The 27,962-nt window shown below is 40.6% G+C and overlaps 2 protein-coding genes across 2 annotated transcripts; both read right to left on the bottom strand.

Moving 5' to 3' along the window:
• Positions 1–463: 463 nt before the first annotated feature.
• On the bottom strand, positions 464–3,952 carry USP27X (ubiquitin specific peptidase 27 X-linked; the record flags this gene model as incomplete). Its single annotated transcript, XM_004606455.2, has 1 exon — positions 464–3,952. A coding segment is annotated over one exon (2,607 nt), but the record flags the coding sequence as incomplete, so codon positions are not given.
• A 3,998-nt stretch (positions 3,953–7,950) lies between these two features.
• Positions 7,951–8,161, bottom strand: LOC101549625 (60S ribosomal protein L38-like). Its single transcript, XM_055123519.1, has one exon. The coding sequence runs from the start codon at positions 8,159–8,161 to the stop codon at positions 7,958–7,960; it is 204 nt and encodes a 67-aa protein (XP_054979494.1). The 3' UTR covers positions 7,951–7,957.
• Between the last annotated feature and the right edge of the window lie 19,801 nt (positions 8,162–27,962).

Raw genomic sequence — 27,962 nt, 5'->3', positions numbered from 1 at the left:
TGTTTCGACTGAGCTATGTCTGCAAGTAAATGCAGAAGCTACACCTATAGTGCTTTGGGGATGTGAAGCCCACCAACTCCCTTGGTGTGGAAGTCTGCGATATTTCTGACTCTAAGAGTCCCATTGCTGGGGTGCTGAGTCCCGAAAACAGCATGACTGTTTCTAAATGGGCAGAATATATACTAATTCTGGGAGAATAGTTGTAGTTCTCCCTCCAATCCCTCTAAACTGAGAGGGGGGGATCCCAATGTCATGGGGGCTCCAAGCAGGCAGTCTTGTGGAGGCAACTAAGAAAGTGTGTGCGTGTGTGTGTGCGTGCACATGTATGTGTGATCCAGTGTAACTGTGTGACATGATACATACCCCATTCTTGTGTCTCACATGGGACTGACCGTTATCTGTGATGCACTTCTTTCCCAGTCCAAAGAAATTTCCGATCCAACAAATGTGTACGACGCCCCTATAAATTTTCAAGCCGTTTTACTTTATACTGACACAATTTATATCATTTATTATTTAACAATAACGCTTTAAGGAAAGGAATTACCTGCATTGTACAGATGAGAGAACAATAGCAAAGAGGATCATTGATTTGCTCAGGTATATTATACAGCTTTTTTTAAAAACACACACATACACTACACTCTTAGCTGCGGCCTGTCTGTGTTGGTTATCTTACAGCATTTGCCTTCTCTGCTTTAGGAGCAGTTGCTCCCCCTCTACAAGCCCCTTTCTTTTGCTTCTTTCAACTGGCCCATATGGGCTTTGCTTTTTTAAGTACTGCATTTAATAGCACAGAAATCACAAACACAAAGAAACTGGCAAAGGTGTTTGTCAATGATATATCCCCATCTCCTCCACTTTTCCACTTTCAAACCCATACATGTAATGGGCTACATTTGTATAAACTTTTCTTCCCCCCTTCAACATAGAACTGTTATATGATTGGTCAGTTGAAGCTGAAAAACACATGGAGAAAGGTGTTTTACAGTTACAAGGGCACACACCCCCCCACACCACCCCCCTCCCACCCCACACTTTCCCACACAATCATTTGGAGGAATATAGGATATGTACCAGTGTCAGGATTTTCCTCTCCTGCCTTCCCCACCCAGAGCCGTCCTGTCATTTAGTTCTTCCTTTCAGTGACTGCCTACACTAAGGCCTCTCCCTTCTCCCTCCCTTCTACTTCTCTTCCAATCAGGACCTTTCAGACACTGGATACTGTTCATTTCTTACTCTGTCGGGCCCCTGGGCCACGCAAGTAGATCCTTGAAATCTTGATGCCAGTTGTAGCATGGATATTGTTGTCAGTCAATCCTCAAAGGTAGGTTGGTGCGTCACTTCAGTAGGTTTGTGTATTCATTTCTTTTGCTTTTTCTGACTCATGTTCCAGGATCTGTTTGTGATAGAACAGCAAATATCCCTCACTATCCATCACGTCCTTAATATTGGCCTTGGTGATGACAGCATCATCACATTTGAACCACTGGTCCTTGTGGTGCCGGATGAAGCTGGTATAGTGACCACTCTCCAAGGTTCCTTGGTGATTAACGACTGCAAACAAGGAATACTTATTCTCATCATTTCCACTGTTGGTTGGCAGCTGCAACTGTCCATTCATCCTGCTCTCTTTACTTGAGGCCATGAATGGTGTCATATCGAGCTCGAGAGGAAAAGATATGTACGTAGTGATCTTGCGCCTCTGCTTGACCGAGTGTTCAAATCGTTTAAAATGAAAACAGGCAACAACAGGTAGTTTCTTCATTGTCAGCTGTTTGGTGGACTCCTGGTAGCTTTGGCAACTACTGCATTTGATTTTGGCACTGCTTCCTAAATGCTCTGGCCTTGTAAACCTTCGCAGGCAGTCTGTGAGAGTGGGGACTCCTGGGATGTAATTTTCCCCATTCAGACTGCTTTCCCTCCCTGGGCTCAGGGGCCAGAAGGAGGTGCAAGAGCCAGGCAAGTCCAAGCTGATGTCCCAGCATGGGTCTATCGTGGTAGAGACACCATGGCAGGCTTGGCAGGTGACATCAGACTGCAGGCCACCTGTGAAGATTTGGTCTATGATGCAGTTGCAATGGTTGAGATTGCTGGCTGCCTTGCCCACCTCATCACCTTTGCAGTGCCTGTGCAAGACATCCAGCGCGGCAATGAGAAACTCATGGGCATCCTGCTGCCTATATCCTGCCAAGTGCCGCGCATGGATCCACACCAAGTGCAGCAGTTTATAAGGAACATGAGGAGACGGGTTGCCCGAGTATAACTCTCGATAAAGCGAAGACATCTCACAGACCAGGCACAGCTCGGGACTCGGCATTTCACACTGATGCTTGTCTGAGAGGAAGAAATCTCTGAGTATCGGTGTGTGGGTCAAGGCCTGGACGATGCAGTTCATAAAGCAGGTGTTGCCGAGATTGATCAGTCCTCTTAAGCCAATGGTGAAGCTGGAGGTGATTCTTCTTCTCCGGGGGTTGTGTCCCAGCAGTTCAAACTCGGGTCTGGTTGTCTCCCAAGTCGGGTACCTGTCTCCCAAGCCCGGCATGAAACACTGCAGGTGAGAAAAGTCGGTGGCAGAGGAGGCTTGCAATTTCAAAGCCTCCCCTCGCTCTTCTTTGGCAATTTGCTCAATGTCTTTGTCATACACATAGTCCTTACACATAAAGCAGTAGATGCCTCCGTAATAAAGGTCTACGGCTAAGTTGTGTTGTTTTGTCTCGGCGTGCTCGTGAATGTGCTTCTCGGTGAAGCAGCCAAAGAACACGCAGGAAAGGCAAGAGTGGAGTCTGTTCAAATGGGTGCTGCACACATGGCAGATGCACGACTTCGCCTTGCTTTTCCTGGTCTCTGGGGTTCCACACCACACGAAGCACTGGTAGATAACCCGCAGCTCCTGCCTCCAGTTCTCTCCCACCTTAAAGCTGTTCACGTGGGAACAGCCTGGGGGACCCAGACTGAAATCCACATCCAGGTACCCGCCCCCGGGTCCGCGTCGGGGTCGGGGCCGCGAGCGGGGTGGGGGCCGTGGCCTAGGCTGCGCCGGGGTTCGCAGCCGGGTCTGGGGCCGCGGCCGGGGTCGGCGGCGGGGGGCACGACTGCGACGCTGGGAGGGAGCGGGGGGCCGCGGCGGGTCGGGGGGAAGGGGAAGGGGAAGAACCTCATCGGCGCCGCCTCCACCGCTGCTCGGCTCCGGGTTCTCATCCTGCAGCTCCTGCCCGGGCTCCCCCTCGGGCTCCCGATCCGCCTCCCGCAGAGGTTCGGGCTTGGACTCCAGCTTGAGCTCCCGCCGGCGGCCCGGCTGCTCCACCGACTCCGCGTTCCCGGCCGCCTCCACCTTCTCGGTGGCGTCCACCTTCCTGGCCGCGGCCGCCGCCGTCGCCGCCGCCGCCGCCGCTGCCGCCGTCGCCGCCGTCGCCGCCGCCGCCGTCGCCGCCGCTGCCGCTGCCGCCCGCTCGGCCACCTTCGCCTCAGCCTCCACCTTCCTCTCTGCCTTCGCGGCCGTGTCGGGCTCCGCCTTTTCTACCTCCTCCGCCTCCCCTCGCGCCGGCTCCTCCCCCTGCTCGCCGGGCACGGCGGCCGCTGGGCGTGGCGGCGCGGGGGCCACGCAGACCCGGGCTGGCCCCCGCCCGGCGGTGGCTGCGGCCGCGGGCCCCGCCGGGGACTCTCGCCGGAGGAGGGAGGGCGGAAGCGGGCGACGCCCCCGGGCCGGCCCCGGCGCCCCGGCGGAGAGCGCGGCCGCCGCCAGGCCCCGCCGCCCGCGATTCACTCTTTCCCAAACTTGCTGCTGCACGGGCGTCACGTGGGGCGCGGGTTCAAGCTGCGGATCCCGCGGCCCCGCCCCCGGCCCCCGGCCCCGAGTCGTGCCGGGAGGCGCTCCGGAGCCCGTTGTGTCTCTCCCGGGGGCCGGCCGGGCTGCGGGGGCGCGGGCGAGTTGGGGAAACACAGCGCTAATTCATTGAGGCTGGCGGGAAGGGGGGCGGCGCCCGCGCAGTCTCTCTAGGCGCTTCCAGGGCTCGGCTCCAATCGCTGCGCCCGCCCGGCTCGGCGTCTCCTCCCCTCTGGCTCTTCCTTCCCCTCGTCCCTGCCGCTCGCCCCCCAGCCCTGCGGGGCCCGGGACCCCAGCGTGGTCAGTTCCGGAAAAAAAAAAATCTCTGAGGCTGGGAAATGTGCCCCGGAGGAGGCTGGCTGCTCAAGCATCCGCACAGGCGGCGGCAGGCCGTCATCCCCGCGCCTGGCCGCGTCTCCCGCTCTGGCCCGTGCTCCCCTCCAGCCCCAGGCGCTGCCCTTCGCGAGAAGCATGAAGCCCCAGCTGTGTGTGGCTGGGGAGGGCGGAGGGGGGGCGACCTTTACTCCAGATCCAGAGCGCGCAGCTCCCAAGGCCACGGGGCCTGCAGCGATGCATCCCTCCCCCGTTTTATCTCCATTCCGTGGACGCTGCCTGTGCTTCTCCAGCTCCCGAAGCTCTGCCCGGGGGCGAAGGGTTGGCAGCCAGCCTCTGACCCAGCGGACCCTCTGCTGCTCAGAGCTGGGGGCTGGGGGAGTGGAGGGTGGGGAGTGGACAAGCACAGAAAGGCTGGCATTCCCACAGCTGGCACCTCCACTCTGGCTGAGAGGGGTCTGAAACCCAGGACCCACCCCTTAACCCTCAAGCGCTGGCACAGTCGCCAGTTGTCAGCAGCCGGGGGGGGGGGGGGAGGGGGGGGAAGGGGGGCGCCGGTGAAGCAACTCTGTGTGCAGGGAGCTGGGCCTGGTCGGAGGGCCTCAGGGAGCATTGCCGAGCCCCTCTGGCAGAGAGAAGAAGCCCACAACAAGTGGCTAGGGTGCTGGGTAGGACTGGGCATGTGGGGAAGCCTCCCAGGCAGGGTCAGAGGACAGGCCTCAGAAATGAAAGCCAGTGCCCACGGACTCGGGAGAATGTGTACTACACGTACTTTGGCCTCTGGGCTCTGGATGAGGATGTCTGCCCTTGTCCCCCTGTGGGCTGGGAGGCTGGATTCTGCCTTCAGAGAACTGTCCTGGGGCAGCACTGGATGTTCCCCCTCCGCTGCCCCTTGTGCAGGGAGGGAGCCTTCCTGGGGCGAAGGACAAGGGTGGGTGATCTGCAGACCGACTCCAGTCTGCTTGCCTCTGCTGTTCTCCTGGTTTCAGGGAGACACAAAGAAACCCTCTCTGCTCTGGACTTTTGTTCCACAAACGGAGCCATGACGGGAAAGATGTCCACTACAACAGATGTCCCCGGAGCTGCCCCAGGGCCAACTCTTGGTCCCATTCCTCAAGTTTCCAATCATCTTCCATAAATATCCTTTTTGCCTCCTGTCCAGCCACTAAAACGGTCCTGTTCCTGCTGCTGCTGAATGAGTTACAGATAGCCTCTTTCCACCTACCAAACATCTCTACACTGGACACAGTCATGGCATCTGTACTGCCTTACTTATTATCCACTTTTAGAAGAAAAGCCCACAGTTCAGCATTTTCTGAAAGTGGGGTTTGTGCCGTGATTTTCTCAACAAATTCTATTCAGCTGATCCAAGAACCAGGTGGTCTACTAAGGCTGAGGATACTATACCGAATCAAACTTGCCTCAGGGCTAGAATCAGGTCCAGGTTCCCCCCAAAGCCCCACTAAGTAGTTTCTAAGTCACCTGCATAGAAGAAGCACCAAACCCCAAAGAATCGAGGAAAAAGATCAATCAGAATGTTTGACCTTTTGAGTTTTGATTTTGCTCTTTTGTTTGTTGTTGTTGTTGTTGTTGTTGTTATTGTTTGGGGGCTATACCCAGTAATGCCTGGGGGCTACTTTCTTGCTCTGTGTTTGTGCAGGAGTGGGGGCACACCATGTGGTGAGAGGCATCAGACCTGGGCCTCCTGCGTGCAAAACACTCATGCAGTCCATTGAGCGATCTCTTCAACCCTTGTAATTTGTTCCTATTGTTGTGCTGCAGTGCTAGGAATTGAGTCCAGAGTATCATAAAAGTGCTCTACCATTGTGTTATGTCCCCAGCCCTAATATCTGATTTTTTTAGTGAAGTAAAGTTGCTTTATCTAGAGAAATATAAAGGGGAAAAGTGTGTGTGTGTTTGTGTGTGTGTGTAAAAGAAAGATGTTCAGGAGAGAACAGAGGCTTCTTTAGAAAGGAACAGAGTGAACATGTAATATATTTTTAAGTAGTCTTCATAAGAAAAGGCAGAATTTTGTTTTGATTTCCTTACATTCCTTTCCTGATTGCATGTTGCTTTGAAGCTCTGAATCACAGACAAGGGTTGTTAGCGAAATCGTTTCAGTGCTTTGTGCTTCATAGGTCTGAATTCAGTCCTGCCCAGCATCACCATTTCTGCCTCACAAAAACACAATTAAAGACTAGCAGAAAGGACTAACTCAAGGAGATCATTCTGTGTGTGTGTGTGTGTGTGTGTGTGTGTGTGTGTGTGTGTGTGGAGGGTGAAGGCTTGAGTACAACTTTGGCCACAAGGTGGTGGTGGAGAATGGACACTGGTGGAGGGATGGGTTCTCGAACATTGTTTGAGGGGAACACAAGCACGAAGATAGGTAAATTTGTAATTGTACCCTCACGGCGACTCACTAATTAAAAAATAAATTAATTAAAAAATAAATACATAAATAATAGAAAATAAAAAATGTGAGATTTAAGTGTAAACATATAACAATCTTAAATATAAATGATGTACATATCTATCAAAAGTTAGAAATTGGAAAATTCCAAGTAATAATAGTGGGTTTTCTGTTGAAAATTGAATGTAATCAAAGTAAAGAGAGAGTAAAATGAAAATCATCTGCCACACAGGCAGGGTAGCGGGGATGGGGGAGTATACTGGGTTTCTTGGTGGTGGAACATGTGCATTGGTGAAGGGATGGGTGTTTGATTATTGTATGTCTGAGACTTAAACCTGAAAACTTTGTAACTGTTCTCATGGTGATTCAATAAAAAAAAGTTAAAAAAGATGGCAAAAGAGTATATGACACTTTCTTCGCTATTTGTCTTGTTATATTTTCATAAAATGGTTGCTTGATATCAGAATATTCAAAATATTCTTAGTGTTGCACGCTGAATATTTTTTTAGATTGGTATCTCAAATGGTGTATCAGAAATGCCAGTTACCTGCAAGTAACATGAGTTCTGGCAAATGTTAACATTAACAAAGAAAACTGTCATGTAGTAATAAGTAGTGATTTTACATGAAACTAATGAGAGCTAAATACCTCAATGATTTGAAAGCCACCTTTTTATATTCTGTTAAACTTCATACTGGAGCTCTTTGACAGTTGGAAGTTGTACTTTTCCCCTTTTCTCTTTGAGTTCTCAATTTCATTCTATTTTGACAGAATTTTGTCTAAATAATGCACTTTCCACGTGATACTATTCTATTGGTTTTTCTATAATATTTCTCTGGGGGCATATATAAACACATACATATATGAATATAAGTGCTTTCAAAATGTTTCTTCAATCCTAAAGTTCTAAGTATTGCTTAAAAATGATGAAGTAGCATTATGAGTATAAATCAGTAATATGGAAACAGTTTTAAACCATGTTACTTCAATTTTTAAAAAAATGTACTCTTCATGATTTACCATTATAATACGATGAATCAAATATTGTAAATTTTGATAGGTAATTATTAAGCATAAAAAATGTTAGAAACAGGTATTTGGGAGAGAGCTAGTGGATGCTGCCCCAGATAAATAATGCTTATTGCTAGCTTGAGACTAGATTCAGCATCAGTTCTCTTCCTGCTTCTTGTCTGGATAAGCATTAGCATACACAAGCCTCATTTATACACATAAGTAAATGGGAATAGACATTTTGTGTTAGCAGTGTCACTGAAATCTTTGAGTTCCTTTGCAGATACCTGAGAGAAATTGAGTCATTATTTATCTTCAAATTTATTTATTTATTTTGGAGTTTTCCATCTTTAACACAGTTCACCGGCACGTCTGCTTCATTTCAGCTCCTTCACCGCCAAACCTGGGGGCAGCGACTGCTTCAGCTTCTGGGCCTTCTCCTTGTCGGTGATGACCAGCATGTACAGGTACTTGCTGCAGCGCACCTTGAACTTCACGTTGTCCTTATTTTTCTTGATCTTGATGGACTTGGCGTCCTTCCGCCACGCTAAGTCCTTGATTTCCTCGATTTTGTGCGGCATGGTCACAAGGCGTGCGGGGACATCTGGGCCGGGACGTTGTGCCCGGCCGAGGATGGCCCCCGATGGTCCCCACCACTGTCCACGCAGCGGCCCCGACTCCAAATTTATTTTTCTTGATTTAGCAGGTGACAGCGCAGTTGAGTTCTCCCTTCGTTTTATTGAAGCCATCTTAATTGCAGAAAGGATTGCATTCCTTTTCATTTGTTAGAACAACTTGTTTCTTCACATCGACAGCTCTGTTTGAAACCGTCTCTCTGGTAGCCTGAGGATTTTCTCCCTTTGGACAGTGCATCCAGGTTAAGATTTAGGATGGGTAAGAGGTTCAATCCTGGGACCATATGGGTACCCCAAAATCTAGAATCAGTGAGAAGAAGTTTGAATCTTGGCTGCATAATAATCATAAACATCTTGTAGCAAAAATGAAATAAAATATATGTCAAATGAAAAATAGGAAAGATTTATACTTATGACTATGACAAAGGGCTGAAATTAGATTCTATACTGCAAATTATTATGGAAAAGTTCGGATCCCAGGTTCAGAATTGCTATTTATGTGATCTGTGATGTCATTCTATATATCTGTAATACTACTTAGTAATAGTGTACCACTAGTTATTAATTACTAATAATTGTTAATAATTTCTAATTATTGTTAATAAGAAAGCAAAAGAAAAATATGCAAAGGATGAGAAGTGGCAATTCAGACACACAAAAAATAATGCAAAATGTTCAATAAGCATGAAGTTGTAGTTGAATCCCAGACTTGATAAAAAGCATGCATTTTTAAAATTTCACAAATATTTAAACTTGTATAAAGTGCCAAAGAGGTATTGAACTGGAATAGTCAACTTAATCTCTAGGAATTTAAATGATAATAAATTTTTAAAGAATTTGTGTATGTGTGTGACTTTAATACATTATGCTATAATAATTTGAAAAGAATCAGAGGTGCAATATTGTTTTATATAGAGAGAGATCATAAAAGGAGTCTTAGATAAGGTGATATTTAAGCAGTAATCTGAAGAAGTGAGGGAGAAAGCCCTTCTGTTACCTACAAAGGGAAAAGCTTTCCAAGCAGGAGAAACACTAAGGTCATAGGCCTGAAGGCCAGAGCCAGTTTAGTTTATTCAACAGGAGTAAATTTAGCTTGTGGCAAGTCTAGATTGAAAGAAAGCAAAGTCTAAAAGACCAAGGCCTTAGAGCTTTACAGAACGGAATAAGGATTTGGGACTAGGAAAAAATAGAATCCCTGCAATTACTTAGGAACTGTCTTCAGCTAGTCTATCAGGATGCAAATAACAGAGGCTCAAATAGGATTCAAGTGTTATATTGATTCTAGGATTATACAACACACCATCATTTTGTGTATTTTGTGTACCATCAGGAAAGAAAAAGAATGCTGCCAAATGTAATCATAAATTGCCATTCAAATATTTCAGCAGTGTTGAAGCAAAGAGTGATTATTTCTCCCTCAGAATTGGTGAGATGCTGTATTTTATTCCATGAAAAAGCAGCGTCCAAGGTAATGAATTTTGTAGTTGCAGGAGGCTACTTGGTTATTGTTATTAAACCCTCATTTCTAGGAGGAAAAGGGAGGAACAAGAAAAGAAAGAAATGCCTTCTATTCTTCTACAACAATTTTGTAATTGACTTCCCCCCAAAAAAAAAAAACTGACTGCAATTTGTATTGCATTGGAAGTGTAGAGCAAGTTGTTGTTCTCTGATACACAATACAGAGTGCTAAATTGTATATCATTATTTGTATTATAGCCTCAGTCATATTTCACAGAAAGGATACAGTATCAAACATGCTTGTACTCGCCTAGCAAAAGTTTCAAAGGATACATAATGTGAACTAGGACAATTTCAGGGCCTCACTCAGGTGGGGGTGTTGATCAGAGCCTAGTTTCTTAAACTGTGGATGGCAACCCCATAGAGGTTGCGTAAGTTTTTTTTTTTTTTCAAAAAGATTGCTTCAACCTAAATCGTTGTGTGATTTCTCATCCAAAGAAAGGATACAGAGTTCACAAGTGGTTGTTTCAGGGAATGGAACTGGGTGTTGCTGGCACGGGAGAGGGGCTTTAACTTTTTGATGTTATGCTTCCTTCTATACTGACTCTTGTTTAAACCAAAAATATTGTATATATATTTATAATAATAAATATTAATCAAAGCTGAAAGCAGAGTGTGCATTATTCAGAGGGTACAGAGATAATTTTCTCAGAGGTAGCATTTACATTTTTTTCCTCTGGTTTGTATTTGTTTGGGGGCCATGTATGGTATTGCTCAGTACTTACTCCTGTCTGCAGTTCACTCCTTGTGAGAGGTGTGTGAAACTCAGTAGGAAAACACTTGCGTTGCATGTGCTAGGCACTCATTTGATCCTTGATACTGTCAAAACCAAACCCAAGCAAACAAAAACCAAGCATAAGGAAATCATAGGACCTGGGGAAATGGCTCAAAGGGTTGGAGCAGATGCTTTGTACGGAAGAGGCCCAGCTTCCATCCCCAGCATTGCATGACAACCCCCACCTCCAACACTGCCAGATATGGTCCCAAAACAACAATAGCAAAACAACAATAGTAATAATAAAAATAAATGCAAGTAAAGACAGAATGGCTTGAAGTAAGAGAACAATACAGGACGAGTATGAAGATAGATAAGGACCTAATCACTTAGAACCTTATAAATCAGTGTATAGGGTTTTACTATCCCAGTGGCAATAGAAACCATTTGAGGGGTTCATCCAGGGAATGTGCCAATGTGGTATAATATTTACAAACATACAAATAATAATGATAGTAGTAATTGACAATTGTTAATTAATGTGTAAGTATTTGACTAAGTTATTGAGGCCTCAGAATGTCCTAATGAGGGTGACTACTAATTATTTTCACTGTATACAAGAGGAAACCACGGTTCAAAGTACTAAGTGCCTTGAGTTTGCTGATGTTTACTCTCTGCTCCTATACTTCTTCCAATTCAGAATTTAAACTCAACAATAAGATGTTTGACACCTACTTTGTCCAGGCCCCTGGCAAACCACTCAGGTCTGTAAGTTTTCACAAGGCAAAGGAAAATAGTAAGTCCACTCAGTCCTGGAAGACTATCAGGCAGGTTCCTTCCATCCCATTTGGACCATGACAAATGGCTAAAGTTCTGGAATAGCCATCTTGCTTGCCTGTTCATGGTGACCAAGAAAATCAGCTGAGCAGTCCCTACGTGGCATTAAAGCACCATTAAGGCAAGATAACACTTTGTACCATGCACTTCCAAGGCTATACCAGCAACTAAGAGACTGAGGCATAAGCCATCAGCACACACCATAAACCTTCAGAAGATGTCACCCTACCAAGGGAAGCAGCTAGCCTAGTGGTATGGAAGAAACAGAATGAAGGAGCCCAAGCCTCTTTAAGCACACCTCCAGCCCTGGGTAGCCTAACCCCATGTGATTCCAATTGCTTAGGCCCCTCTGAGGATTAGGGAAATAAAAAGGTCACAGTGGCAGCAGCCATCTTGGGAGGCATTACTGAAGATGTAGGTAACACTGTAGACTATCATGATCAGCCTTTTCCTCAGTTTGAACCACATACTGACTCCAGCTGGTCTGTTTCTTCGCTTTTCCCAAGTTTCCGCAGCTCTAACTAGACTCCCTCACACTAATTTTAAATAATCCCTTTAACTTAACCCTTTTGATTCATTACCTCTATGCTTCATTACATGGGTTCTCATCAGCCTCCCTCATGCTGACATAGCATCTGGTCAACCACCATTTTTATTTCTGGCTACTGGAAAAATTAGGGAATCCCCAAATCTATATGAAGCACTGGAGGGCATAGCAAGACCCTGGGCCTGAGCTAAAAGTGAGGCACAATGCAAAACAAATTCTTCAGTTTTACTCACTGAAGTGTGTAATGTGAATTCTTTTATAAAAATGTCTCTTTCAAGCTGCCAGTTAAGAACAATAGCTCTTGTTGTAGTGTAACAAAATTGGTAGTTAAAAATCTTAATCACACTTTGTATTCTATTTCAAAATCATATTCTTTTTAAAACCCCAAAATGCAATACAAACATAATTATATAACATCCACCCAAGGAAATTTGGTAGTGTCTAGTCAAATTACATGCATACTATTTTGACTCAGTAATCCCACTTCTAGGAATCTAACCCAAAGATACCCCAGCCAAAGTACAAAATAACATCTGCACAAGGTCATTCTCTCACTACAATAATATGGGTACAAGCCTGGAAAAACACACAGATGTCCACAACCCAAGGATAAGCTGAATAAATTTTAGTGGATTTATATAATGGGAAGCAGAGGGAAATGAATAAAAGAAAATGAATTACTCTGGAACAACAATTTCTATGTAATGATTTGCAGTAATATCTAGAATATATTGTTAAGTGGAGAAGGCAAAAATAGAACATTGTAAATAGCATGTCACGTTTTGTGAAAGAAAGGTGAGGAAGTACAAATATGTACAGATATATTAGGGCCTTAAGGTTTTTTCTTTATAGAAAATACATATTACCTATCTGTCAGCTAAAAAGACAACTGCAAAGGCACATGTGTAGCAATGATTTTATTTAATGTTCAGATTGTGATCTCTATCATTTTCTGAAAAAAGGAACAAATCCATTGAATATATGATTATTTACAGGTTTGTAACAGTAAATGTATAAAATAAGCCTCGGATATCTTGTTCTTCCAGAAAGCAAAGTATATAGTAAAAATTAATGCAGTCATGTCCAAAGGATTCAAAATGAATGCAGTTCCCACTTATTTAGAGGCAATTAAAGCATCAAAGTATCTATAATTAAGCACTATATACATAAAGTTCATAAGTTTATAATAGAATTTATAAATCTTGCTCACTTCTGGGTTATTCAGAGCACCAAATTGTTATGGCTCAAATTTATAAATAGGAACCAAGAGTGGGTTTGATCCCATATGGTTCCTGGAGCCCGCCAAGAGTGATCCCTGAGCTCAGAGTCAGGTAAAAGCCCCGAGCACCATTGGGTGTACCCCCAATGTTTTTAATTATAAATGTAAAAAGTCAAGAATTTATACTACATTTCCTACATGAAGTATATTTTAGAGTAACCAAACAGTTCATGATATTCCTCATTATGTAATAATTCTAGATAGCAATGCAGAAGGAACGATAGACTTTGCATGCCACCATTTACCATCTCTAATGAAATAATTCATCTAGGTAGACCATGTTTTCTCAGCCCCAGTACTATTGACTTTGGGGCCAGATAATTTTTTACTTCAGAGTTGTCTATGTGTTGTAGGATTTTTACTTCTTTTGTGGGGGCAGGACTTTTGGGTCACACCCCACAGTGCTCAGGAATTAATCCTGCCTCTGTGCTCAGGAATCACTTCTGGTTGGACTTGGGGAACCATGTATGGCATCATGGATTGAACTTGGGTCGGCTATGTATAAGGCAAACACTCTACCCTCTTTACTATCTTTCTGACCCCTGTTGTAAGATTTTTAGTGGCATCTATAGCTCCTATCAACTGGATTTCATTAGTAACCCTCCAGGTGTGACAGTTAATAGTGTTTTTAGGGATTGGAAAGATAGTACAGAGAATAGGGCACCTACCTAGCATGCAGTTAGCTCAAGTTCAATCCATGCACTGCATATGGTTCCCTGAGCACTGCCAGGAGTGATCTCTTGAGTAGAGTCAAGAGTAAGCACAGGGGCTGGAGTGATAGCGCAGCGGGTAGGGCGTTTGCCTTGCACGCGGCCGACCCGGGTTCGAATCCCAGCGTCCCATATGGTCCCCTGAGCACCGCCAGGGCTAATTCCTGAGTGCATGAGCCAGGAATGACCCCTGTGCATTGCCGGGTGTGACCCAAAAAGCAAAAAAAAAAAAAAAGAGTAAGCACAGAGCTTACTCTTTCTCCCAAAACCCTAAGTGGACTCGCTTCCACATAAAAATACTATCTTCAGACATTGTTGACTGGGGGACAAAATTTTCTCTAGGTAAAGCATCAGGGATGTGGCTTAATGGTAAAGCTCAGGCCTTTCATATGCATGAATCCCTGGGTTAAATCCCTAGCACCTCAAGCATTCAAAACCTTAGATAAAGTGATGACAGGAAACTTTACAATGGAGAGATCAGGTTGATACCATCTGAATGTAGCGATCAATTTCAGCAACACTGAAACTGTGACAGTTAGATATTATCAGCATCCTATTGAAGAAGAAAGCAAAAAATGTACCACTTATAATGAATTGAGTACAATTTTTTTAATTGAACTCAAGTCCAATTGGATGTCTAGTTCTAACACCCAGTATGTGATGAACATAAAAGATAGACTATGTTCAGTGTCTTCACTAGTTGATTTAAGCAACCAGTCAAATCAAGAATGTGGGGCACTTTATAAAAATATCATGTTTTCTTCAATGAATTAAATAGCATTTAAAAGGGGAATGAATAAAAGAAAGATTAGAAACATACAGATTTTCCTCTGGCTTTATTGTTATAATGACAATTTTTAAAGGTGTACAATGACATGTTTATATACATATATATATATATTGAAGTTCATACTATAATCAAGCTAAGTAACGTGTTATTCATCTGACATGAATTTTTGGCGGTAAGAATATTTTAAATCTACTCAGAAAATTTTATTTCTCTAGATTCATATTATTAACTGTTAACCACCATGCTGTACTAGAGTTTATTTAATCCTGCCCAACTGAAACTTTGAACCCCTTGACAAACATCTGCCATTTAGCCTACCCAAGGGGCTTCTAGCAATCACCACTATACTCTGTGCTTCTATTTACAAGTTGGACTTTGTTAAATTTCACAAATACATGGGATCATGCAGTATTTGTTTTTCTGTGTTTGACTTAGGAAATTTACAGATTTTAAATAGATACCTCAGGAGAGATAACAACTAAATGCAATTTTGCTTCTGGCTGGTACTATTTTGTAAAAGAAAAAATATCCAATTTAAAAAGAACTCTTAACAGTTCAGGTCATACTTAATAAAATAATTCCTGTATAACTATTGAAAAAACTCTTAAAATAAAGGAATTTTGAATATTAGTTGGCATTTAGGTTATAGTAAAGAATTATTAACTCGTAAATGTTGATTATGGAATTATGTTTATGTAAACAGTAATTTTTCTGTTAGATATACACACATAGATAGAAATGATATTATATTTAGGGTTTGAGTTAAAAGCTTCTAACAAAGCTTTGGGGACGGGACAAAACAAAACAAGATTGGCATAAAGAAACAAAGTATGGGGTATAACAAATATCCAAAGACAAAGGAAATTCAGATCTGGTCTTTAGTAGAAAGCTTTCGATGTGGAGGAATAATTCATGAGTGGGGATGGGTGAAGGTGAGGCTATGAGAGATGGTGGAGGGAAGTGACACTCAGGGGGAGAGTATGGTGAAGGACTGCATTATTCATGAAACCCTATCATTAACAGTATTGAAAACCACAGTGGCTATTTTTTTAAAAAAAAATGTTTTTCCAAGGTTAGCAAATGTTGAAAATTGTTAAAACTCAGTAAACGGAATTCATTCTCCTAATTTCTATATGCTTATTTTTCAACAATAAAATGACTTTAAAAGCAAATGAGAATTCTGCTTGTGGACAGATATATATTCCAGATATATTCCTCTGCTATTTAGTTTTTCTTTAAATAAAAATACTTGAACATTTGGATACAAAACACATTTAATATGACTCTAAAATGTAGACTTGAAGAGGAAGACTGTTTATAAACATCAGAATGCCCGGAATGATACAGCAACGAGTTCCCCGAGATTTGATTTTGTTCTGTTTTATTTGGTTTTGCTCACATGTATTAGACAGGCTGCTGGAGAAGCTAGAAACCTTGAAACATCAATGGGCTTAGACAATGAAATAAAATAAAACACTCAATAAAAAGCCAAGTCTCTTCAGGTCAAAAAGCAGGGAAAGGTTAACGATGCAAGACAAAAGTGGAGCTTGAACTCCACTTTCTCAAGCAACCATATGCAGACCTTCCATACTCAATGTCAAGAATGAACGAGGAATCTGAACTTTCACTCCACTTGGCAGCATCGAAGTGACATGTACTCTTTTCCTACCAAAGTAGCATCAGAAGCGTGCTAAAATCAGGAGGTTTAAATGAGATCCAGAGTCCTAACATAATATTAAAACTGTACAGGTTTCAGTGAAAAAAAATCACTCATCCTATCAAAAGCCTGAAAAGTCTCCACTTAGTGGGAAAATACAACAAAAGACATAAAGAAAAAGGTCTAGATGTCCATAAAGTTGTTTCAACACGGGACTATAAACATAATAGAAGAAAATGAAAATAGAAAGCTTTTTTTTTTTTTTTTTTTTGCTTTTTGTGTCATACCTGGCAATGCACAGGGGTTAGTCCTGCTTTGCACTCAGGAATTACTCCTGACAGTGCTCAGGGGACCATATCCCAGGGATGCTGGGAATCGAACCCGGGTCTGTCATGTGCAAGGCAAGCGCCCTACCCACTGTACTATCGCTCCAGCCCTGAAAATAGAAAGTCTTTTCAAGGAAATAAATTATACACTCTGGGGCCAGTGATGCAGCTCAGGGATAGTGTGTATGCTTCACATGTTTTGAGCGAGTCTTCAGATGCCATCCCTGGAGATAAAGAGTTCGAACTTAAATTCTTAAGAGTTTAACCCATAAAAAGGGGAGAGAAAGAATATCCATAAAATTAGACCAGAAGAGGGGCTGGAGCAATAGCACAGCGGGTAGGGCGTTTGCCTTGCACGCAGCCAACCCGGGTTCGATTCCTAGCATCCCATATGGTCCCCTGAGCACTGCCAGGGGTGATTCCTGAGTGCAAAGCCAGGAGTAACCCCTGTGCATCGCCAGGTGTGACCCAAAAAATAAATAGACCAGAAGATAATACAGTGATTATGGCACATGCCTAGCATCAGCCCAGTTCACCTTCAAAACTTGGCACCACATGGTCTCTCAAGAATCACTGGATAAAGCCTCCCTCCACTGACCCCCAAGAGAATACAAAAATGCCAATATCAAGGTGGTAGAGAAAAGGGATAGACGGAAAGTGCTAGAGGAGTATTGACATTCTGTTGGTGTTTATGGTGAGTTGTAAGGATAAAACAGTAATATTAACACTATTTTGAGCCATGACACCTCAATAAAAGAAGAGTATATTATGATAATAATAATAATGTTAAGTGAAGTCAGTTATAAATAAAGTGATACCTACTGAATGATCTCATTTAGTGGCCAGAGATATATAGTACTGTGAATAAAGCACTTGCCTTACTTGCACCTGAGGACAGATGTGACCCCTGGCACCCTATATGGTCCACCAGGAGTGAGTTCTGAGCACAGAGCCATGAGAAAGCCCTAAGTACCACTGGGTGTAGCCCAAAACACCCCCTCCAAAAAAGAATGATCTCATTCATATGTGACAACAAAAGTTACAGACAAATGGCCTAAAGCAACACAACAGAACTGATCCACACAACTGAATTGGTTTGGGCACATGTTAAAAGAGTAGAACACTGGGGCCCTTGTGAGGAGGTGGGTACAATGGTGATAGGTATGGTGTTGGAATGTGCATGGGAAACCACCAATAACAATATTGCAATCACATAACCTCAATAAAATTTAAAATGAGAAAAGCAATAATACTATCACTGTCACTGTCACTGTCATCCCATTGCTCATTGATTTGCTCGAGCGGGCACCAGTAATGCCTCCATTGTGAGACTTGTTCTTACTGTTTTTGGCATATCGAATATGCTGCGGGTAGCTTGCCAGGCTCTGCCATGCGGGCAGGATACTCTCGGTAACTTGCTGGGCTCTCCGAGAGGGATGGAGGAGTCGAACCCGGGTTGGCCATGTGAAAGGCAAATGCCCTACCTGCTGTGCTATTGCTCCAGCCCCAATAACCCAATAATAGTAATAGTAAAAATAATAACAATAATAACAACAACAACAACAACAATAATAATAATAATAATGCCATTCCAATTTCAGGATTAAAAATAGCCAAGAAATAAAGAATTCAAGGAAAAAATACCCTTGTGATTCTGTCAGCCTGAAGTCCTAAGATAACTACAATAACATTAAAATGTAATGTCCCACATGGTCAAAATACCATAAATAAAAAGATAATGGGGGCTGAAGAGATAGATAATACAGAGGTTAAGGTTAAGCCTTGCATGAGAGTAGCTCCCATTTGATCCCTCTACCACATGGTCTCCCAAGCATTTCTGAGTGCAACCCTGGACCCTCTGAGTCCCGCTGAAGCAGCCTGGGTAATCTCTGGCACTGCAGTACCTGAGAAGTACTGCATACTTGGGCCCTCATGTAGAACTACTAACCTACTTGGTCAAGAATTGCTGTATCTGCCCTGATGCCTCCTGAGAACTCTGTGGGAGAGCCCCCGCCAAAAAAGAGTAAAAGTGTGGTGCCAGGCAGATAGCTCAAAGTTGTGCGCTACATGCTATGCAAGTTAAATAGTTAAATCCCATGTACTATATGCATCCCGCCCAAGCACTACCAAGTAGTCCCCAGAACACTGGACCTGACTACATCACTGGCCTGGGCACTGAACTACTAGGCCTACCGCCAAGCTGAGCATATCTGTGAGTGACTCCAAGGTCCCCAAGAATTGTTGTGGAGGCTCCTAGACTATGAAATTATGGGAACAGTTAGATATTACAGTAGGGAATGTACTAGCTTTGTACATGTCTACCTGCGTTTGATTCCTGACACCCCATATAGTTTCCCAAGCCTCACCAGGAGTGATCCCTAAGTACAGAGGCAGGAGAGAACCCTGAGCACTGCTGGGTATGGCTCAAAATTATGAAAACTTGCTAGAGTTATTAAAAGCACAACCAAGCTTCAGATGTTGTCTACAAAAACTCACCTCAAATATATCAACATAGGCACTTTGAAAGGAAAATATGCAAAACTCCGTGCCATAAAATATTAATCAAAAGAAAATAGAAAATATTCAAAGGAAAGTGGAAGTGGTTAAACTAGTATCAGATAGAGACTTCAAAGCAGAGAAAATTATCAGGAATCTATATTGATATAAGTAAATGATTAATTAAATTAATTAATAGAAGAAGAAAAAATTCCCCTTGCAGAAGAATTTCAAATAATTTATGTAGGTACTCAGCTCTTATAGGGGTCAAGTTCCCCTGCACCTGCCTGTGGTTTGAACATTGTGATTTCCTTCCAAATAGTATGGTATGCAAAGTAAAATGGCTAAGAACGAAACCAGCAAACTCTGCTTCAGTCAGGTGAGTAAAGTCAACATCATAGTTGTAATCTTGATGTGATGTAATGAGAATGGAATTTTACCTCTGTGATCTTTCCCCCTAAAACCAATAATCTTAGACTAAATCATGAGAAAACATCAGACAAATGTCAACAGAGAAACATCCTATGACATACCTGACTAGCAGTCCATGAAATTGTCAAGATCACCAGAAAACAAGTAAAGCAAGATGCACAACTAAGAATAGCTTAAGGAGACACAGTGACTAAGTATAATGTGGTATCCTGGAACAGAGAAAAAGACATTAGATAAAAAATAAGGAAATTCAAATAAAATGAGGCCTTAAGTCAATAGTAATGTTTAATAGTGCTATATTTACTGTAATAAATGTATCAAATTATTATAATAAAAGGAAAAACTGTGCAGGATGTAAATGAGAACTCTGTACTATCTGCTCAGTACTTTTGTGTGTAAATCTAAAATTTCTAAAAATTAAGTTTATTAATAAAAGCTTTCAGGTATGTTTCATAATTGTAAAAGATTTAATCAACCAAGAAGTCATAGTAATTATGAATCTGTAAAATTTATGAAGCCCAAACCAAAAGAACTAAAAGAGAAAAATAGACAAATTAATAATAAATGAAGACTATAGCATGCCACTGTAAATAGCTGTAGAGCAACGACATATAAAAACAACAAGGACATATGAAAAACTCAAAGCACCATCAAACAGGACCTAATTGACTTTTATACAGCACCTCACCCCTAAATAGTAGAACATATGTTCCTTGTAAGCATCCAAAGAAAAATTACCAATATATATCATATTCTAATCATTTAAAAAACCTCAATTATTTAAAAAATAAAATAAGACCAAATTAATTATATTCAAACCAATAGATTAATTAACATAATTAAATTAATTGATTAAAACAAAAATAGAAATCTACAACCTAAAGAAAATGGTAAAATTTTCAAATATTTGGAAACTTTTTTCTCTCTTTTTGAAATTACAGCATAGTGATTTACAAAGTTATTCATAGTTGAGTTTTAGAAATACAATATTGTAGCCCCAATCTCACTTCCAGTGTCAGCCTCCCTCAACCAATGTTCCCAGGTTCCCTCCCATACCTTGCCCCACTCCAGTGTGCCCTCATGACAGGCACCTTTTAAGTTTTGTTGTTAAAGTTTTGGTCTCTTTATTTCAGTGTTGTTGACTGTGGTTTGAATATTTGGCTCTATCATTCCTTAGTACCACCTTCTGTACCTGACTCTATTGACCTGGCCCCCATTTTTTCTCATCTGTCTTTTCTCCCCCTCCCCTATTCCTTTCCTTCTCTTCCCTATACTCTGGGGCCAAGGTTGATTAGTATATCCCCTTTTTAAAACATTGCATGTCCTCATCCAGTAATTCTAAACACACATATAAGTGATACCATCCTGTATTTATTCTTCTTCTGACTTAATTAATTTAATATGCCTTCTAGTTCCACCCATGTTGCCACGATTTGCATGATTTTATCATTCCTAGCGTTTGCTATGTAGTATTATGCTTTATATATATATATATATATATATATATATATATATATATATATATACTAGATATTCACGACCCACTTATCTGTCATTGGACATCTCGGTTGATTACAAACCTTAGCCATTGTGCTGAGTTCTGCAATGAGTAATGGTGTACATACACTCTTTTGAATGAATGCTTTTCTGTCCTGAGGATTGATACCCAAAAGCAGAATTGTCGGGTCATATAGGAGCTCAATTCTTCATTTACTGAGTACCCTCCATACTGTTCTCTAGAGTGATTGGACCAGTCAACATTCCTACCAAAAAAGGTTCCTTTTTTACCACATCCCCACCAATAGAGATTGTTTCCAGTATTTTTAGTATGTACCATTCTCAGTGGTGTGAGAAATCTTGTTGTAGTTTTGATTTGGATTTTCCTAATAATAAATGATGATGAACATTTTTTTATTTATTTTTTTTTTGGTGAACATTTTTTTAATGTGCCTGTTGGTCATGCATTGGTCTTCCTCAGAGAACTGTCTGTTCATTTCCTCTCCACAGTTTTGATGGAACTTTTAGATAGTTTTTGTTTATCTATATGAGTACTTTATAGATCTTGGACCCTTTATCTGATGTGATGAGTACAAATATATTCTCCCACTCAGCTGCCATTTAGTTTCTTTTGCCATGCAGAAACTTTTGGTTTGATGTAGTCTTATTTGTTTAGTTTTGATTTGTAGCCCTTGCCAATGGCATCATATCATTGAAGACTCTTTGGATGTCTAAGAACACACTTCTAAGTAATCCCTATATCAAAGATAAAGCCTCAAGGAAAACTTTTTATAAATCATATAATTAAATCAAGTAGAAGCTCAACATAAGAAACTGTATAGGGCACAGGCAAAGTGGTGCTAAGAGAAAACAGCAGTTCTTACAGTAGAAGAGAAGACCTGAAATCAATCATATATGTATGTATGTATATGCATATATATATATCTGTATATACCTGTATTTTCTTTTATTATACCTGTATTTTTCAGTATATATATATATTGATAAGTACAAAGATTCTTTTAAAATTATCAAACAAAATTCACAATATACGAAAAGATTTATGTGCCACGGCCTAGCACAGTTAACTCCAGGAACACCAGGTTGCAGTGATAATTGAAAAAACATGGTCAAGATATAGTTCAGAGGTAGAGCATTTACCTTGCATCTGAGGCCCTAAGTTTAATCTCCAGCAACATAAATATGTATTTATATGAAATATGTTAATACAAACCAACCTACCAACAAATTATAGAAGAAAAATCATAGCCATAGCAATTACCACAAATATTTTACAAATATAACACCAATCCATAATGAATATTATTTTAATATTATGGATACAGAGGAACTTCCAAAACCTTGCAAAGAACATCTACAGAGCCAGAGAGGTGGCTCAGTGGTAGAATACTTTCCTTTGATGTATGAGGTCCTGAGTTTTATCCCAAAACCCAAAAATATCTCAAGAAATATAATCCTGTCCAAAGCTCCTAGAACTAACAAATGAATTTAGCAAGTTACAAGGATATAAGATTAACATGAAAATGTCACTCATATGCAAATATTTGTCACACATTAGCAAAATATGAGAAGAAAAATTAAAACACAATACCATTTATAATTACTTCAAAAATGAAATGCATAGAGGTATATCTAACAAAGCAGAGGATGTGTTAGTTGAAATTTTCAAAGTTCTGGTTTAAGGTGCATAAGAAATAATAACAAAAACACTCAGAGTCATCACAATGAACAGAACTACACAGAAATATTACTGATAAAAATAGAAGCAAAGATCCTCAACAAACTTAGCAAAACATTCAATAATACATTAAAAGAATCATACATGATGAACTAGTGGGATTTATTCCACAGCTATAAGAGTATAATTTAAAGTAGACAAATAAAATAATATAACATACCATACCAATAAGGGTAAGTATAAAAATCATATGATCATATAAAATATGCAGATAAAGCTTTTGATAAGTTTAAATATATGTTTACAATGATTAAAAAAACTCAAGAAAATGAGATAGAAGGAACGTGCTTCATCATAGCAATAGCCATATATACAATAAACCCACAGCTAACATCACACTTGATGGTGAAAATTTAAAATTTCCCCCCCTAAGATAAGATATGGAGCATTGATGTCCACTTTTATCACTTTTAACATAGTATTGGAAGTCCTAGTCATAACAATTATGGAAGAAAAGTAAACAAAAATGCTCCAAAGGGGCCGGAGCGATAGCACAGAGGGTAGGGTGTTTGCCTTGCACTCGGCCCACCAGGTTTCAATCACCAGCATCCTATATGGTCCTCAAGTACCACCAGGAATAATTTCTGAGTGCAGAGCCAGGAATAACCCCTGAGCATAGCTGGGTATGAGCCCCCAAAAAACAAAAAAATGCTCCAAAATGGAAAAGAAGTTAAACTATGAGTATTTACAGGTAACATGATATATATATATGTATATATGATACCCTAAAGACTCTACCAAAAATAATCAGATACAGTATATAAATACAATAAACTAACAGGATATACAATTAAGATATTAAAATCCTGCTTTATTTCTACTTAGAAATATGAATTAGAAGATTAGGAAATCAAAAAAGACATTTGTAATCAATCTTAAAATACTTACACACTCAAAAATAAGGTACTTAAAATAATTAAGTACTTTAGAATAAACTTAAGATAGGAGGTAAAAGACTGAAAATAAAAATCATAAGTCATTGTTAAATAAGACATAAGGAAATGGAAAGATAGTCCACTCATAGATTAGAAGTACTAATATTGTTAAACTGGTCTTCTCACAGAAAGCATTATACATTTTCTATGCAATATCAAACAAAATTCCAATGGCATTTTTCAGGGAAACATTAGTAAAATTTGTTCAGAGACACAAAATTCTCTTAACAGGTAAAGGAATTCTGAGGAAAAATAAAAAAATATGGGCATCATGATGTACCTTTGACTTTTTACTAAAAAGCTAGAATAATGAAAAAAAAAAAACTGTGGTATTGGGTTAACAGAAGACACACAGAAGAATGAATTAGAATTGAGCGGTCAGAAATAAATTCTAACACATATGGACAGTAAATTTACAGCCAAGAAATCAAAACATAAAATGGAGAAAGGAAAACCTCTAACAAATTGTGCTGAGAAAATTGGATAGCCACATGCAGAAGAATGAAATTGGTCTTTATCTGACACCATGCACAAATGTTAGCTCAAAATGAAATAAAAGCCAGGTGATTAGAACTGAGATAAAAAATACATCAAAGAAACATAGGCAAAACTTTCTATGATGTTGATTTTAGTGTTATCTTTATTGAGTTAATTCAATCAATAAGGAAAACAAGCAAAGAAACAAATGAATAAATGGTATGATATCAAACAAGCTTCTTCACAGTGAATGGAACTATCACTGAAACAAAAAGATACCTTGGTGAATGGGAGAAATACATCAAAAGGTTAATATTCAAGAACTATATATATATTTATATATAACAAAACTCAACAGCACTAAAAATTTCACTAAAATGGGAAGAAAAAAGTTAGAAAGATAGAACAAGCTGGCAGAAATGTACAATTATTCTGGGGAAATATTTAGTTTCTTAAACTACTAAACTACCAAATACTTTGACCAAATACTCTCACCAAATGTATGACCAAATACTCTCACTCCTAGGCATTCGTCACAAAGAAGTAAAACATATTCATGCAAACAGGTGTACTGGAATATTCTTGCAACTTTGTGATAACTAAATTTAGACACAACCAAAACATCTTCTACTAGTTGAATGGTTAAACAAACTGTTACATAGCTAAACCATGAGACACTATTCAGCAATAAAAAGGAAAAATTATATACAAAATAAATTGGATGGCTCTCAAAGGCATTATGCTGAGTGATAAAGCTTAATGTTAAAATGTCACAAAATGTATGATTCCATTTATATAAGATTATTAACATAAGAAAGTGATAGAGCCTTTCTAAAGGTTGTGGGTAGTGGGCAGCAGGGTAGTACATGTGACTATATTGGGTAGCTAGAAGATCTTCACAGAATGAAACACTTGTCATCTTGGTTGCAGTAATGATTATACCAACAACACCATGAAATGGCATGGAACCATGCACATACATTATTCAAATGCCAGTTTTCTACTATACAAGGTATGAAGGATTTTGTTTGTTTGTTTGGGGGCCACACCCAGCAGTTCTCAGGTATTATTACTGGCTCTGTGTTCAAGGATCACTGCTGGCAGTGCTCGGAAAACCATATTTGATGCTAAGGATTGAACCCGAGTCAGCCGCATGCAAAGCAAATGCCTTACCCACTATACTACCTCACAAGTCCCAAAAAACATGATTTTGGGGAAACTGGCTATGGCTACACAAAACAAATATAACCTATTGAAAAAGTAATTCTAAATAAAAATCAGGGAATTGAATTCTCAGTAATAATTTCCTATATATTTTTTGTAACTGGAATACCAGATTTTTCCCACCTTAAATGCAGAGGTTCCCAAGCATTATCCAGAGGCTGTGCCAAGATTGATTACATTAGGCTCTATAAAATAAATGTCCCATGCTTCTCCCCTGGAAACATTAGAACTCTGTAACTTTATCCAGGATTACACATGAAACATGTGAATCCTGGACAGGGAGAACATGCCTTCACAGTAAGGAGATAGTTAGACTGGCTCAGCTATTGTCTATTCTTCTTTTTATACCATGAATCTCCTGGTGAGTCAAAATCGAATACCTTTCAAATGCCCTGGATGTTGCCCAAGAGGTAGAGCATATGTCTTGTATTTATGAGGCCCTTGATTTGATTCCCATCATTGAATAGTTCCATGAGAACCATTGGGAGTGAACTCATCCTAGATCTTTTCATGTAAATATGTTCCCTTATTCACTCAAAAGCTTATATGAATTAAATATATCCTTGCTGTCTCTGATATTTCTTGGCCACCATATGTTATCATGATAGAACAGTGAACCCGTTTGGCCAATATTCTGCTGGCTCAACAAAAGTTCTGCTTATAGGAATAATAACATAGGGAACTTATTCATGATGTCACATAGTAATTGACCTTAGGCAATGTATATTAGCCTAAATTAGGACCTGTAATTGAGACAGTAGATAATTTAGCAGTATTGTTTCTGCCTACAATCAATCATAGGCTCCTCTATGACTTTTATTTTTCAAAGGGGAATGATTTAATATATCGTTATTATCTCAGCTTTAAGAAATATTTTTTATCATTGATAGAAGGTAGTGGGCACTGGTAAAAGGATTGGTGTTGGAACTATATACATATATACACACATTCACACATATATGTTAATATATTATATGTATTTCACCCAGAAATAATGTATAGGGCTAAGGCCTTGCCTAGCATGTGGCAGACCCCAGTTTGATCCCCAGTACTAGGTAACCAGAGCTGCAGAGAGTGACATTTGAGCACATAGCTAGGAGTAAGCATTGAGTACCACTGGGTGTAGCCTAAGCACCTTCCCCCCCCAAATTGCTATATTTCAGTAGATACAACAGTGACAATAGATCTGAGTTAGGTAAATCTGAAGTCAGAAAATATGTCAGAAAGACACATCTCCCACCCACCCACTGAAGAATTAAAAGACCTCTACTACCTTCATATTGTCAGAACAGGTTTGGGAAGCCCCAGGTTTGCCAGAAAAATGTTTCCAAGAAATATCAATGGAGGGCATTCCACTATCCTGGTGGAATTTTCAAGTGCTTTACTGAGTAGAGTGCTTTACATGGTACTTGGTAGAGGATTTCTGCACAAAGATCTGTTTCTAGGTTGAACCCATTTAAGAGTCAGATGAAGAAAAACTGGTATGGATGGACAGAAGAATTTAGGGTTACATTCTCTGAAGTGAAGATTATTTTAGATTATTTTATTCTTGGTGGAGTGGCAGTTTCTTAAAAGAAATATAGAAAAATTGAAGCGACAAGTAAATTGGTGGTGGGTTTGGGACACATTAGAGGCTGTGGAAACTCAGTATTTTGTAAAAAAAAAGTTGTTTGATAACATTGGGTTGTACTTGCTCCTCCGAAAGGAGCTTAAGGTTGAGCTACTTTCACAACAGTGCCCCTGAGGCACACCCAGTTCCATCAAGCACTAATAATGCTATATTGCTTTTCTCTTTCCTTTATGTTATTTGCATGATTTGTTTAGCAATGTCCTTCTTGTATAGACACAGGAATACAGTTCATGCTATGCTTTGTAATATGGGAGTGAATTGACTCCAAAATAATAACTACACCTGGGAATCCGTATTTACTTGACTTAGCCTCAGTTGCCCTTAGTTCTTAGCACTCCAAAAGCAGGGTCCTGATGAAGGGACTGGATGAACCAAGGGCAAATTGTAATCTACCCTGGCATCAAAAGGAGACAAGCTAAGCACCATAAGTATAATGAGTTGAAAGCATGGTCATGGAACAAACTCTGTCATGACACAAAAAGAAGTAACTGAATAAAGACCCTGCTGGGGTTAGGAAAGACTAACCTGTCCAGAGGACTGAAGTCTGAGATGTCCCAGAAAGAGCCACTCTTTAAGCTTAATATATTTCTTACTATGTTCATATAAAATGATTAGAAATATGGTAAGAAGTAAATTGACTATGATTGTTTAAATGGATTACTAGCTGAGGAGAGAAGCAATACATTCTGGATGAAATCCTGCCCTTGAGCGGTCTCCTAGTAACCTGGAGTATTGACCCCCCAGATGACATTTTGTCCTTGAGCTAATCTCCTGAAGGAGTGACTTTACATGTGTTTGTTGTTATTATAATGTTAAATCCCTTCTATGTGTACCCCCACTCTTCATATATCTATGAAGTAAGGAGTTATATATCTATGCTGTTATATATCTATGGGACTATGATGAGATGAGAAAGGA

This window comes from Sorex araneus, chromosome X (assembly GCF_027595985.1).
Source record: "Sorex araneus isolate mSorAra2 chromosome X, mSorAra2.pri, whole genome shotgun sequence".
Taxonomy (NCBI): Eukaryota; Metazoa; Chordata; class Mammalia; order Eulipotyphla; family Soricidae; genus Sorex; species Sorex araneus.
This window is presented reverse-complemented; position numbering and strand designations above follow the sequence as displayed.

Bases quoted from the DNA above. Each gene is read 5' to 3' on its own strand.
- LOC101549625 (XM_055123519.1), bottom strand. From the start codon at position 8,161: ATGCCGCACAAAATCGAGGAAATCAAGGACTTAGCGTGGCGGAAGGAC.